Source organism: Periplaneta americana, chromosome 7, assembly GCF_040183065.1.
Source record: "Periplaneta americana isolate PAMFEO1 chromosome 7, P.americana_PAMFEO1_priV1, whole genome shotgun sequence".
NCBI lineage: Eukaryota > Metazoa > Arthropoda > Insecta > Blattodea > Blattidae > Periplaneta > Periplaneta americana.
The window spans coordinates 136646632-136661535 of record NC_091123.1 but is presented as its reverse complement, the minus strand read 5'-3'; the positions used below and the strand labels follow the sequence as shown (position 1 = coordinate 136661535).

The following is a 14904-nucleotide window of genomic DNA, read 5'->3' as shown; positions in this document are numbered from 1 at the left end:
CAGCGCCAAACAACTCCATTCTTATTTTCTCTAAGTCTCGTGTGCATGTAGCCAAGATATATTAATTTGTCAGAGCCTCTTTCTGATTTTGTGAAGCGAATTTCTTCCCCCATAGTTCCTATTTAGTTTACAGCTTCTGGATTTGTCTTGTGTTATCATAGAATAGTAATATGCGTTACAAGAGCGGTATGTTGAAGTTTTCATGTTCGAAGAAAAGTTTGAAAAAGAGAAACGTAGTTGAGCTTTTTTAATTTCCGAGAATTGAAAGAAAACGTACCGCTCGTGTATCGTACATTATTTTGTGCGAAGATCGTTTATTACATACCTGAAAGAGGAATTTCTAATTAGTTGCAATGAAATCTCCGTCTTGGTTTCTGTTCAATGACGGCAAATTTGCAAAACAAAAATATCTATCTTCAACATTGTTGCTTTAAAATGTTTTCTGTGTTTACTATACTCCAGCATGCCGTGATATACGTCTGTCTTCCCCCTCCCCCCCCCAGTCTATAAATGCGAACTTAAAACAAACGGCTTCCTTAATGTTACATGCATCACGAAATGCAGTAACTTTAGTGGAGTTGTAGAGTTTTACTTAATTTTTGCAAATATTTAAAAACAATAATTAACAGTGCAATTTAGGTGAAATTGCAGTGGTAAGTTTCCAATTTATAATTATTACTATATTGAACGTCTCTAAAAATAATATGTTAAAAGCCTAAAGCAGTAAAATCAATATGTCACTTAAGCGGTAAGAAGAGGGAAATTGTTATGTGTGTTCGGTTGGGAATACTGAATGTGGAATTTTAGACTTACCGCGGGTTGGTTTTGTGCGGAAACCAAGCAAATACGCACGATCTCGCACAAATATATTATAACTTGCTGCGAAGTTGAGTATTGCCTTAAATTTTAATGTGTGGGCTAATTGTCTTTGATACGAATTTCAATTATGTGGCGAGTTGCCTCTGTGGCCAGTTGTCCCCAACCCGTCCACTTGTTCTACTGCCTCATTTAGAATTCACAAGTTTACTTTCATTATTTCTCTTCCGATAACCATGGTTTTCATCTTGTTTGCAGTTATCTTCATCCCATAGTGCTCACAGCTGTCATTTAGCGTCAGTAGCATATCCCTTAGTATCGTCTATTTTGGTTTTTGTTAACTAATATTGTAGATCTCCCCGGAATATGGATGTAATCAACAAAACTGTCATTCAAGTTTCAGGAGAAAGGATAATAGTAATTTCAGAGGCATATTGCTTTAGGCCTATATTTACTGGAAGAAACATTTGACTAATCAAGGATACACATAGGGCTATGAAATTCGTACCAACACATGCTTTTCAGGTTTACTTCAGCCAGCATATAGATCACACCTCTGTATTACAACAGCTGTCTTCTGTTATACTATACTCTGTTCACATAAACAACTCACAGTATATGTGCAAGTGTGGATGAATGACTTTCGTAACTACATTACAGCATTATGCACAGCAGAGAAGCAGTTTCAAGGTTTTCTGACAATCATAATCAAGAAAAATGGAGAAAAGGTTTACTAGAAATTATGAAATGTGGAAATACAGAGCGATCCAAAAGTCACGCACATCTTAATAATACGTTCACATATATTTATAAAGATGAATTTATTACGTTTACTTACATCGGTTTTCACATGAGTTACATCATTTTTCACAACATATGCTGAAAATGGCAGCCCCGTTCAGTAATGCATGTACGAACTCTTTTTATCATGTTTGCGGCCACTTTTTTGAGCACGCGTACACTGAGTTGTTGATCTCCGTTGTTATGTTTCTCTTTAGTTTCTCCAGAGTGTTCGGTCTGTTTTAGTATACCCTTCCTTTAAGTTAACTCCACAGGAAGAAATCTGGGGACGTCAAATCGGGGGAACGTGGGGGCCATAATCCTTGCGAAATGATGCGCTCACCATGATTGTCAGGCAATGACTGCAACCATGTACAGTACACTACGCGCTTTTGTTTATCCGGCTCCTTCAATTCCTGAACACTGCGCACATGATAAGCACGAAAATGTAACCGCTTCATCGCTCTCTGAGCACTTCCATATGAAATCTGAGAGTGAGCTGAGAGTCTCCGCAAGCTTTTTGTTACCTTTAAGGTGTGAGCAACAGTGTTCTATGAAAATACCTCTACCAGATAGAATAGATATTTTTAACAAAACTGCGCCATTTGAAAGCAAAAATGAACAAGATTTGTACCTTCAAGAGGTTGTACGAGTAGAAGTGTATGAGATAAAGAGGAAACGTCCTGGAAGAGAGATCCCAAAGCAAGAAACACCGTCTTTTTGGAGAAATAGCAGCCTATGCAATTTATGTTATTTACCTATTGTTAACTAAAGATATTAAACGTGTGACATACTATTTTGAAAATAAATTACTCAGAAATAACTTTTTTTAAATCGACTATGATATTTTGTATTTAATTTGTGAATTATATGAATCATTTTGAGTCTGAAGTAAAAATAACAATATAAATTGATTGAAAACTGTATAATAATATATTTCACACTGCAACAACCAATACACTACATACTGTAACAGAATACTGGAGCTGTTATTATTGGTACTTGTTAAAACAACATGAGTCCAAGAACTTAAACAAAATATTTTAAGATGATATGAAATGAGATAATTAAGATACAATGCTTTTGTAATCAGATATACTTAAGCATGGTCATCCTGAAAAAATTTCACAGAGCTAACATAAAATTCATTACATATAGATAGTTTTTTCTGTTTTTCTCGAAACTTATTTTCTGTGACTCATGTGGTTTTACAAATGACCGATTCAATTGTAACAAGGCTAGATACATATAATTATGTGGTTTGTTTGTTATTCTTACATTATGAGCAAATAATTTTATATTGAAAATTACGAAGATTCTAATTGTCAAATGCCTTTTTTTTTTAATACAATATCTTTTTGTCTATTTTCTATCTTATTCTAAAGTACAAAGACAAGTTTGGTTACTACCGAACTGTTTATGTATATTTGCTGGTTTGTTGACGGTGAAAGCAGCGTTATTATTGTTCACTCGGTAGCTCACACAACCTACCAGTTATGGTACGAACTTCTTACCTCTGGATACAAGTTATTCAGCTGTTGAATTGAATATTTTTTTTTATAAATGAATATTGCAATATTACCTTTCCTACCTAAGTCACATATTTAAATATTTTAATGTCATATTCTTTTTCCGGGGAGGTCTTCAATTATGGTGTGTCAAAATAATAAATTATTACTTACTTAAATCCATTTTAATATTATCCTCCCACCTACGTCTCGGCCTCCCCAAAGGTATTTTCCCCTCTGGCCTCCCAACTAACACTCTATACGCATTTCTGGATTCGCCCATACGTGCTACATGCCCTGCCCATCTCAAACGTCTGGATTTAATGTTCCTAATTATGTCAGGTGAAGGATACAATGCGTGCAGCTCTGCATTGTGTAACTTTCTCTATTCTCCTGTAACTTCATCCCTCTTAGCCCCAAATATTTTCCTAAGAACCTTATTCTCAAAAACTCTTAATCTCTGTTCCTCTCTCAAAGTGAGAGTCCAAGTTTCACAGCCATACAGAACAACCGGTAATATAACTGTTTTATAAATTCTAACTTTCAGATTTTTTGACAGCAGACTAGATGACATAAGCTTCTCAACCGAATAATAACAGGCATTTCCCATATTTATTCTGCGTTTAATTTCCTCCCGAGTGTCATTTATATTTGTTACTGTTGCTCCAAGATATTTGAATTTTTTCACCTCTTCGAATGATAAATCTCCAACTTTTATAGTTCCATTTCGTACAATATTCTGATCACGCGACATAATCAAATACTTAGTCTTTTTGGGATTCACTTCCAACCCTATCTTTTTACTTGGTTCAAGTAGAATTTCCGCGTTTTCCCTTATCGTTTGTGGATTTTCTTCTAACATATTCACGTCATCCGCATAGACAAGAAACTGATGTAACCCGTTTAATTCCAAACCCTCTGTGTTATCTGAACTTTCCTAATGGCATATTCTAGAGCGAAGTTAAAAAGTAAAGGTGATAGTGCATCTCTCTGCTTTAGCCCGCAGTGAATTGGAAAAGCATAAGATAGAAACTGGCCTATACTATAATAAATTATTACTGTTTTATAGGTAAAGTTGAAAGCAAGGCGATAAAGCATAGTTTTCAAATAGAAATATATAACACTCTGTATCTTGCGAACAATTAGTTTATGACTATTGGCTTCCTATATCTAATATTGTTTGGTAAGTTCATTTGGGTGTCCACTACAACTCCTTGAAGGTTATTGGTTGAATTCACCCTGTATAAGTCGACGCCTATGATATAGATGTTAATATTTTTAAAAGAACGGAGCCCATGGTTCAGGTTTTTTGAGAAGCAGAGTTTCGCAGAAAAATTTAGATTTGACTGACACTAATTCACCTGAAATGAAACGTAAAATTATTTCTCACAAGCGATGGAAAGAGTTTTTATAAACTGCACATCTTCTGAATAATCGGATATTGCTTTCCTACTCATAGTGATAATATTATGTTCACTGAGTTGAAAAATATTTTTTTCCAAACAAAGCGTAATATGGATCACCAGTTAGATAATGAGTTTGTTCAGGTGGGCACGTTATGATAAACGAACACGCATCATGTGCCTTACTGACAAGGTTATATAATATATAATGAGGACTTTTGATTAGGTTCTGGCAGACTTTCGTTTTAGCAGTCGAGCCTAACAAGCTACTACTAGCTTTCGGGAGAGATGGTGCTGTTGTTGCTGTCCGTGGCGCTGTTTTGCGTTTCAGTTATGGGGGCGCCCAAACCTCAAATAATCGATTTGGGTTACCCAATGGACAACAACACGATATTCTGGCCTGGAGTACAAAGATTCAACATCATATTAAGGACGAGACAAATAGATCAGGGTGGAATTCCGTGGTAAGTGCTGTGAGACAGTCTTTAATTCATTTTCATTTCGTTTCATTTGTTGCAGTGGTTCTCAGACTTCATGAATTCTAGAACCCCTTTCATATGATTCGCATTTTGGCGGACCCCAAACACATTAGCTTATTTTTATACTTTTGCTTAGTACAAGAAGAGGAAATATTTTCATTATACAAAGTGTAAGCGGTATAAATGCCGTCCTTTTCACAGTCGTCGGGCACGGTCTACGACAGTCATGTCAATTGATGCCCATAGGAGCAAGCGCGCGCTTTAGAGCTCAGGAGAGCCTGAGCGCTTTACAGCGGAAAGGAAAGAGACAGACGAAAGAAGTAGTATATGCCGCTTTGTCGAGCTATATTCAGGGATGGCCAGCACTGATTCAATAGATAAAGGGAAGATACCTTATTAAAACTGTATCCATGTTAATTGTTAGATCTGTCTGAGAAGTTTAAGTGCATTATGAGAAAGAAAGTTTTAATTTTAATGCTCATTTTTCACAAGTTTGATTTTTTTTTTATTCAAAAGAAATATTTTCTCAACTTTTCGTATAGAAAAGTGAAATTTTCAGATATAGGGCTATTTATTTAGTAGCTTTACAGAATGTTTTCGTAAATCTGATAAACCGTAAATACGTATTACTGAAGATAGTGTATTGAAAAATTTGAAAATATTCGCATGGAAATTGTTTGCAAAGCAACTACTGTTACATCATAAGCAAAAGATACGTGCCTATGCGTTGTAAAAATGTCAGCTCTATAGCTTCAGCATATTTCGAGAAAATAATTTAAGATTCTGAAGATAGGAAGTTGCTCACCAATATCACCTTAAAAGCATAATGCGGTAAAAAGTTTTGTTATGGAATATTAGTTACACTTAAAACATATAGGCCTACAGCATCTAGGTAACTTTGCTTTGTTATGTCATACTCAGTCTCTTTTTTGGGGATATCACTTTCTTTATGAATGATGTGTTTCATCCATTTAGTACAGTATAGTTGTACTACTATGTAATTTATGTGAATATTCCTTCTTAACTCTTTATTATGTTATTAACATTTAAAACACAACTGCAATATTAAGAAATTGATATTAGTACTTTTGTTTTACAGACAATATAGATAATATAAAACAGAAAGAAGCCTTATAAAAATAACAACATAAAATTTCACGTTCCGTTTGAAGTTTGTGCACCACTGTTTTCTTAATCCAACAGGCTGCTTATTCATATACACAACCCTTCCTCTTTCCATATTTAGCGCTTGATGCCCGCGCACGACGTCAAGGTCAGAAAAATTCGCTTGCTTTGACATCACTGGTCTACGGGATCAAAAAATGCCCATACAACATAGGGTCAAAACTTGAGTGTTTTCCCAGAAAAAATATTTCTTCTCTTATTTTATTCGTGTTATATTGCTTATATCGTTAGTAAAATTATGAAGACAATTACATCAGTAGGTATATATGGCAAAGATTTGATATTAGTTTAAATAAGTTACATATTTGTTGTTCTATTACGTTTTCGTGAAATTAAATAAAAATGCATGCTTACATTTGTTAATATTCTGGCGTGAGAGACGTGGCAACGTTCAACAGGCAGAGTATTCTGCACAGACGTACAGTTTCCCTGGAAAAGGATGAGACGATTGAATATTCCTAAGTCTCAGATGTAAGACACTGCGCATGATCGGAGACCAGAGCACCGATACACAAGATAACGAATATTGAGTTACTTAAATTCAGGTTATTTGGTTTGTTACTAGCATCGTTCCGAAATTCAATTAAAAAACTGCAAAAAATATGATAATATTACGTAAATAAAAGATAAATATATACATAAATCGTGTAGTTAAATCGACAATGGACCTTCATGACTAGATCGACACTCCGCACAGAAAGGAAAGCTTTCATGTCGTTTCCATAGCTCAGACGGTAAGACTTCTGCGTGTTGTGTAGAAGAGTGCGAGTTCGATTCTTAGTCTACACAACAATTTTTTTTGTCTAAATAACGTTGAAATAGCTAAGTCACGTTGAAATATAGTTTTACGAAGTCCTGAGATTAAGTGTTAATGATCGCAAACAATACAAAATTACAAGTTATAATATTATAAACGTTAATCTAATGAATGCATTTATACACACACATATATACAATGTAAATGCATATATATTAAAAACTAACAATTAAAATGAAATTTAAAAAATATATAATAATAGACAAACTTTTACAAAGGTTTAGAGTCCTTAGGCTATGTCATTTGTTGAGTAATTATTACAATAATTTATTAATAGCTTTCCCATATGTGTAAGAAATGCACTCGCAAAAAACAATTTTTGTTAAAAGTATGGCTTTGGATTATTTCATTCTCACCCCTGCAGTTAATTTTAACTATTTTATCTACGTGTTTGCATTCAATTTTATTCATGTTATGATTGAATGTATAAGCACTGTTGCAGTTATTGACTAATTACATATATTAATAATAATTATTAAATACATCTGTTAAGTAACCAATTGCAGTATCTTTTGCAAAATCTTGAATGTTTAAGTTGTCAATAATATTTCTGTACTATATACTATAATACGTTAAAAGAATTTGCAATAGATTTGGGATCCTCTACTTTATAATCATTGGTTTTAATGAAAAAATATTTTCTTTCTTAGGATATCTACAAGTTTAAATTTAATAATATTACGAATGGGTTTAATTGCATTATCTGAATTTTGTACTTTTCTACTCAAATATATTCTATTTCCCTCTTTCATAATTTTTGATAAATTACACTGTACTTCTTGCAGTATTTAAGAACATGAAGATCATTACATTGCAACTCATTACATATAGATTCTTCTTTTTAATACATGAGATTTTGAAGTCCCTGCGTTATCTACATGTTTTAACTTTTGAATTTTTTCACAACATTGAGTGGAGAACATCCACTGAAGTGATTATGAAATTAAGTGAAAAATTCAATATATTTACTCTTAATATCAGTAGTACCAGTATCATATATGTTTTTCCAAGATTCATTTTGTAGACATAAATGTAAATAATCACTAGATACAGCAATTACGATCCTTTCTTAGTTTTTAAATTAATATTTTGAAATTGTTCAGTGACATTGGAAACACATAGGATTTGTTTATCATGGTCAGACAAGCCATTGATTATAGGTTCTGTCGAATAGGAATTCAGTCTAATTCTGTGTACAAAACGTTTATCAATGGCTGTGTTACTTCAGCTTGTATGCTATGGGAAAATGACCCTACGAATAAGGTTTCCAGTTTCAAGGACTGAATTTAATTTACTTTTACGGAAAAGTTCCGAGAGATAATCTATGTTTATGTCACTACAGATCACAAATTCCATATGAGATTTCTAAAGTATTTTCTTTACAAATTCAATGTTGGCTATGAATATTAATAAATAATGTAAGAAATATGAATGATTGTAGTTATAAGTCTGATTTACATTATAAAAAGCAAGAAGTTACATTCCTCGGCAAGATTCGAACTTTCGATGTTTGGTTTTGTCGTCCAATGCACAACCACGGACCTATTCAATGCTTATGTTAATAACATACAATTTAGCTGTAGCAATGTGGTGTCATAACTTGGGGTTTGTTTATTTAATGTAATTAGATTTAATTTGATTAGTTTCGCAACAATTGGACTTCCTGTTATATCCTGTTATTTAGATATTTAATTTAAGGTTGATTTATTAACTCTTACTATGCAAGATGCCTCTTATTTCAATAATTCTATATCATGTTAAATAGTCATTGTCTACACTAAAGTATTATCGTCATCTCTCATTTCTCATCGTAATGGCGAACCGACGTGACATGAGACAGCGAGTTATAGCTCTAGTTGAGGCTGGATATGGGGCTAGATCTGCTGGCCGTTTGGTCGGTGTTCCTGGAAGTACAGCCGCGAGATGGGTTCATCGTTACCAAAATTTTGGGGAGGTCGAAAATCGCCCTATTCCTGGGCGTCCGCGGATTTCTTCATTGGAAGAGGATGCTCTTTTATTCGAGACAGTTCGACAGGACCCCTTTCTGACTGCTAACGAAATAAGAGCAGTATCTAACTTTCCCGGCTCTTCACAGACTGTGATCAGCAGGTTGAGGAACCGCGGTATTAGGAGCCGGAGGGCTGCGCAAATGGAAATATTGGGGGAAGCACAAGCTGTCGACCGTCTTGCCTTCGCTACCAATCGAGTGGATTTCGATTGGAGAAATGTAATTTTCTCCGACGAAACAACCATCTCGAGTGATTACGAAGGTCCTGTCCGTGTCTATCGTGAGGATGGTCTCCGACATGATCAGCGCTATGTGCACCGACGTGAAAGATCGGGGCGCTTTAGCATATCGTGTTGGGGGTGGATGTCTTACGATGGACCTGGCGTTATAGAACGCATCGATGGCCGGTTTAATGCGGAAACTTACGAGCACATTCTGGAAAATATATTCCTTCCCTCCGCCCGAGAACGTTTTCCCGAAGGAACATTGCTGTTCCAGCAGGATAACCATCCCGTGCACTATGCTGCAAGCATTCAAAGATGGTTTCAAAGGAGACCCGAGATCGAAATCATTAATTGGCCTCCGAAGTCACCTGATTTGAATGTCATCGAAAATTTATGGGCGGAATTGAAAAAGAGAAGGATAGCCACCTATGCCCACCGACGCCCTCGAAATCGAGACGAATTGTGGGATCAAGTTGTTGACACCTGGGAAGATCTCGCCGGGGATCAGAACTTATTCCACAATCTCGTGACATCCATGCCGGATCGACTTAGAGCTGTAATAGAAGCTGATGGCATGTGGACAAGATTTTAAGTTAACAGGTCTCTTTTTGTTTCTTATGATTTTTGTTTGAGGAAGAATACTTTTAACTTCCAAGTAAGATTTATTTTTTTTGACGAGGTTCAGCCCACTTGTAAGACCCAGAAATTGGGCATAAATTATTCCATATTTTTCGACAAATTAGACAGTCGAGGAACTCTGAACAAATTAATTACACCTCAATAAAAAAAAAGTTTTACCTGGGATCGAACACGAGACGTTTCGGTTATACAATGGAACCGGCACGCTACTATATGAGCTACCGAGACAAGACAGTGATAGCAGCAGTCCAGAATGTAGATCCCTTAGCAGGCATTTGCCATTCGGTACAGTGAAGCAATGATATTTTGGGACTTGAGCTATGTAGTGAAATCCTGGCCTTAAATGGCAGTCTTCTTCGTGATCCTTATTCTGGTCCTTGTCCTTGTTGTGGTCCTTGTAACAATTCTTGTACTATCTGTCATGTTATGTATCCCTACGTCGATATCGAGTGAACCGCGCTGTAGAACTTTAACTTCCGACGACCAAGAATCGTCTCATTCTTTTTCAGGGTAACTGTACGTAGGCCCTGCATGTCAGCTGAGTTCAAGTTCCCTGTCCATAAGTCTATTGCCGAGCGGATGACAGTTCGGTACCAGGTATTCGATAAACAACTTACAATGTCATTCACAGTTTAGGAATATCATTATGTTATTAATTTATGGAGAAAGTCGTCGTAATTCAAGTGAGACAAAAAGATGTACCGTCAAAGTTTTCCGCAATGAAGTTTACCTAATCGGCGAACTTTTCTGGCAGTTTCTCAACAATTATTAGAAATCAGGAGTCTCTTACCTCGCTTCGAAAATCACACAAACAGGAATTTATTTAAAAATGGTACTGCTTTATGGAAGCGGGAGAGATTAAAATGTTGCATTTAAAAAAAAGTCCTTGTGATTTTGTGCAGTAAACCATTATTGTTTATTTTTTAGACGTACAATAAAAAAATGGACCAATATTTCCAGTATTATTAAATAAAATGAAAATTTACCATAAAGTTCTATTAATGAGATTGAAAGTTTGTACTTGCCGTTCGTTTTATGTAAACAACGGTCCGCCCCTGCATTAGAACAGATCATCTGGTTTGTACCGGTATGTCTGCATCCGCTTGAGCTATACTGTGTACTTGTAAACTCCCTCCTATCCATCCAGCAACGTTGCCAAGCGCCTAATATTGTAAACTTTAATAATTAGTTAAATATTGCAATTAGAAAGAAATTGTGAGGACATTTTTTTTTCTTATAACATCAGCAATCATCTGTTAAAATAATGGCACTCTGTATAAAACCTGGTTCAGTGTTAGCAATTACACACACACACACACACACATACATACATTATATATATGCCGGGTGTTTCAGACCACCAGTATCAGTTTTTTTTTTTCTTGAAAACTATGTGATACTGGTTGTTCATAAAAAATTTTGTTAACCGAAACCTATCGATTGATGGTAGTACAATTTCCCGTAACAAACCGGAAGTAGGGCTGTGGTCAACTTCGAAATTTCAAATGAGAACATAGGTCATTGAAGGTACCATTGGAAACTACTTTTAAAATGATTATATATTGTTTTATCTGCAGATGTTTATGAAGCTGAACTAGTCACTATAATATTATACACATTATATACACATAGGAAATGGAGGGAATTATTTTTTCTTACTATTGAATGAACTTTCCTCATTCTTAGAGATATTTGAACAAATTTTTCATTATTTTTACATTTAAATATGGAGAAAACTTGTAATTTTCGATAAGTTTGTCGCTCATTTTCTGTAACTTAAATTTTCCAAATTGCCTCATGGGCTAGTGGTCAAAGCTTCTGACTACAGCTCACGAGGTCCCGGATTCGATTCCCGGTTAGAACACAAGAGAGAACGAAACAAAATTTCTCCTGGTAAGGACGGCACAGGTAAACGTTGTGCCCATATTGACGATATTGTGTACTTAGTTATCATTGTAACGGCACGGCAGAAAACTTCCACACCTATTATACAGTTTATCGGAAAATTCATATTATGTATTCGAAATGGCGAGAATTTCACATTTATAAAAAGAGATGCATACAATTTAATTTATTGTACTCCATAAAGCCCTACATCTTACATTAGCATTTTAACCTTGAGATGTGGATGTGGACGGAGTAAAAAAAATGTCATTATATTTAATGCTTAGTAACTAGAGTACCGTAATTTAATTTACAATCACAAACATTTCGTCAGAGGAATAGAAGGTAAGAATATGGAGAAATTTCGTTAAGTTAATTCTGTTGTTAACTCCGTTTGATGCAGGTTTGCAGTGAATACATTTGAAACAGCAGAGCACGTGGGTACGCATATAGATGCTCCATTCCACTTTAATGAAACTGGTTGGAAGCTTGGGAATATTCCTGAAGACAGATTCTTTACAAAAGGTACGTACTGCTGCAGTTTATGTTCCGCTTATGCTAGGGACATACAGGCTGGTTCAGGAGGAATACTGCGTGTTCAGTTCAAAGTGTGTCATGGCTCGCTGTATATCGTCATGTGGCTAGCCAGTGAGCATAGAGAATTACTCCCGCAGAGGCGTATTACCTAAATGCGAGAAAAGTTGCCTAGCAAGTACGGCGTTCATTCTGAAGTGGGCAGAGTCCGTGGATACCCACGTGCGGTACGCCGGTAGTGACAGGAATGTGAACTGTTTGGAAACATGTACTGGGGTGAGTTTTTTTCTTACTGTCGGGATATGGCGAGAGGGTTAAGACGATTACTTACGTATTTGTTGACATTAACTTCGACGGTCAACATGGACACGGAGCATTTGATTTGGGTTGTAGAATGTTGCGGCATGCAACGGATGATAACAAATACCCTGCGTACGCTTGCCCGCGCAAAACACAGTTCGAAAGAGGTTATGGTAGCACACAGACTTTACAGACCGCCATCTGTTGCTACGACGTTCAAGTTATACCGTATACGTTCTCAAGTTCAGATTGAACGCCTTGATTAATAGGCAACTTCTCGGACATAAAAGCTGAAACTCGCTTCAAATCGCCGACTCACAACAGTGACGTCATGACACATTTTGAAATGAACACCCAGTAGTGAATATATTAAGATGTGATAATGTGGACTGTTCTGAGTAAAAGTGTTACTATAAACATGTGTCCAATGTCCAATAGATGTGGAGATGTTTGTATTGTATTGTATTGTATTTATTAACATTCCATGGTATTCATACATGCTTACAGCTAGAATATGGAACAAGTCAAAAAAACTTAATACTATTATAAAATCTTAATTTATAGTCACAGTCTAGATGAAATATATATAGACGAGATTTACAATATAGTCTACTAGTACAACACAAAGTTTTAGTATCAATTTCATGAAGCGTTATTGAATGTCATGAATTCACCTACAGAATAGAGGGCGTGAGAAATTAGGTACTTCTTTAATTTGGCCCTAAATAATTTTATGTTTTGAGTTTCATTTTTTATATCGATAGGGAGGCTATTAAAAATTTATACTGCCATATAACACACTCCTTTTTGATAGCACGATAGGCTTGCCGATGGAGTATGAAAGTCATCACTTCACTCACTTCACTTCACTAATGTTCTGTTACTCACACTAGCACATACACTTTTTGACTTTACTATACCAAACTAAATTAGGCCTAAACTATAACAAGACACGAAGTTGTATTATTCTTATATTTAACCTTACCTCTTAATATATCACTTCACTTCACTTGTATTATTCACACGGCACACGACACTAGCACAAACACTTCTAAGCTTTACTATACTAAACTAAATTAGGCCTAGACTATAATAAGACACGAAATTATGCTTACATTTAACTTCACCTTTTACCTAATATATTTTGCTCTTTACAAGTAGTTTCACAACAGTTCAAGATTATAAAATATAAATATATGTATGTATGTTATGCCCCTGATCATCTTATATATATACAGTGTGTCCTAAATTGATGTATACACATTTTAAAACACTATTTCTCAGCAACGAGATGAGACAGAAATACGATTTTTGCGGTTTTCTATTCCTTAAGCCCATACATCTTCAAAATCGCCCCTTCCGCCACAGTACACTCCCAACAACGACGTACAACAGAGCGACATACCAACTGGATTGTTGCTAATGGAATATCATTGCAGTCATGTTAAATCTGAACTCTCAGTTCTTTCAGTATTTGTGGTTTTCTGGCGTACACTGTGTCCTTTAGAGCTCACCATAGTTATAAGTCTGGGGGGAGGTTAAATCCAGATATCGAAGCGGGAACTCCGCAGCACTTCCTCTTCGTCCTAGCCATCTCTGATTAAGTGTGCGATCGAGAAAATTCCTCACATTGACATGAAAGTGAGCTGGAGCCCCGTCTTGTTGAAAGTAAAACCCATTTTCGAATAATTTCGAGGGAAAAATTGTTCCGCGGCCGGGCATTGAACCCGGGATCTTTGGTTAAACGTACCAACGCTCTACCCGGGAACTCTACCAGACACCGATCCAATTTTTTCCTTTATATCCACAGACCTCAAAGTGGGCTGACAACCGTCAAGCAACCAACATTGAGTGCACACTAACTCAGTCTGACTTAAATTGTGGTTTTCTGTTAACGTACAGTGACGTGTATTATGCTAATCTAGCTTTCAGGCATAACTGTCTGTAAAGTTGATTTGAATAATTTCGAGGGAAAGTCACACAGAGTTAGTGTGCGCTCAATTGTTGGTTGCTGACGGTTGTCAGCCCACTTTGAGGTCTGTGGATATAAAGGGAAAAATTGGATCGGTGTCTGGTAGAGTTCCCGGGTAGAGCGTTGGTATGTTTAACCAAAGGTCCTGGGTTCAATGCCCGGCCCCGGAACAATTTTTCCCTCGAATCGTGGTTTCCAACATTTCCAGGTATTTATCACCCGTAACAGTCCTTTCGAAGAAGTTCGGCCCAATTATTCCTCTGGCAGACAGACCACACCATATTGTTAATCCTGGAAGATTGACAACCTTTCCTTGAAATATGTGTGGGTTTTCATTACCCCAGTACACACAATT

At 36.0% G+C, this 14904-nt stretch overlaps 1 protein-coding gene across 1 annotated transcript in view; it reads left to right on the top strand.

The window, feature by feature from the left end:
• The first annotated feature begins 4731 nt into the window (after positions 1-4731).
• LOC138703464 (kynurenine formamidase-like) overlaps positions 4732-14904 on the top strand; it is a 34449-nt gene continuing 24276 nt past the window's right edge. The window contains exons 1-2 of the mRNA XM_069831344.1: positions 4732-4971; positions 12147-12268. Coding sequence (XP_069687445.1) covers positions 4796-4971; positions 12147-12268 — 298 coding nt within the window. The 5' untranslated portion in view covers positions 4732-4795. The remainder of the gene's footprint in view (positions 4972-12146; positions 12269-14904) is intronic.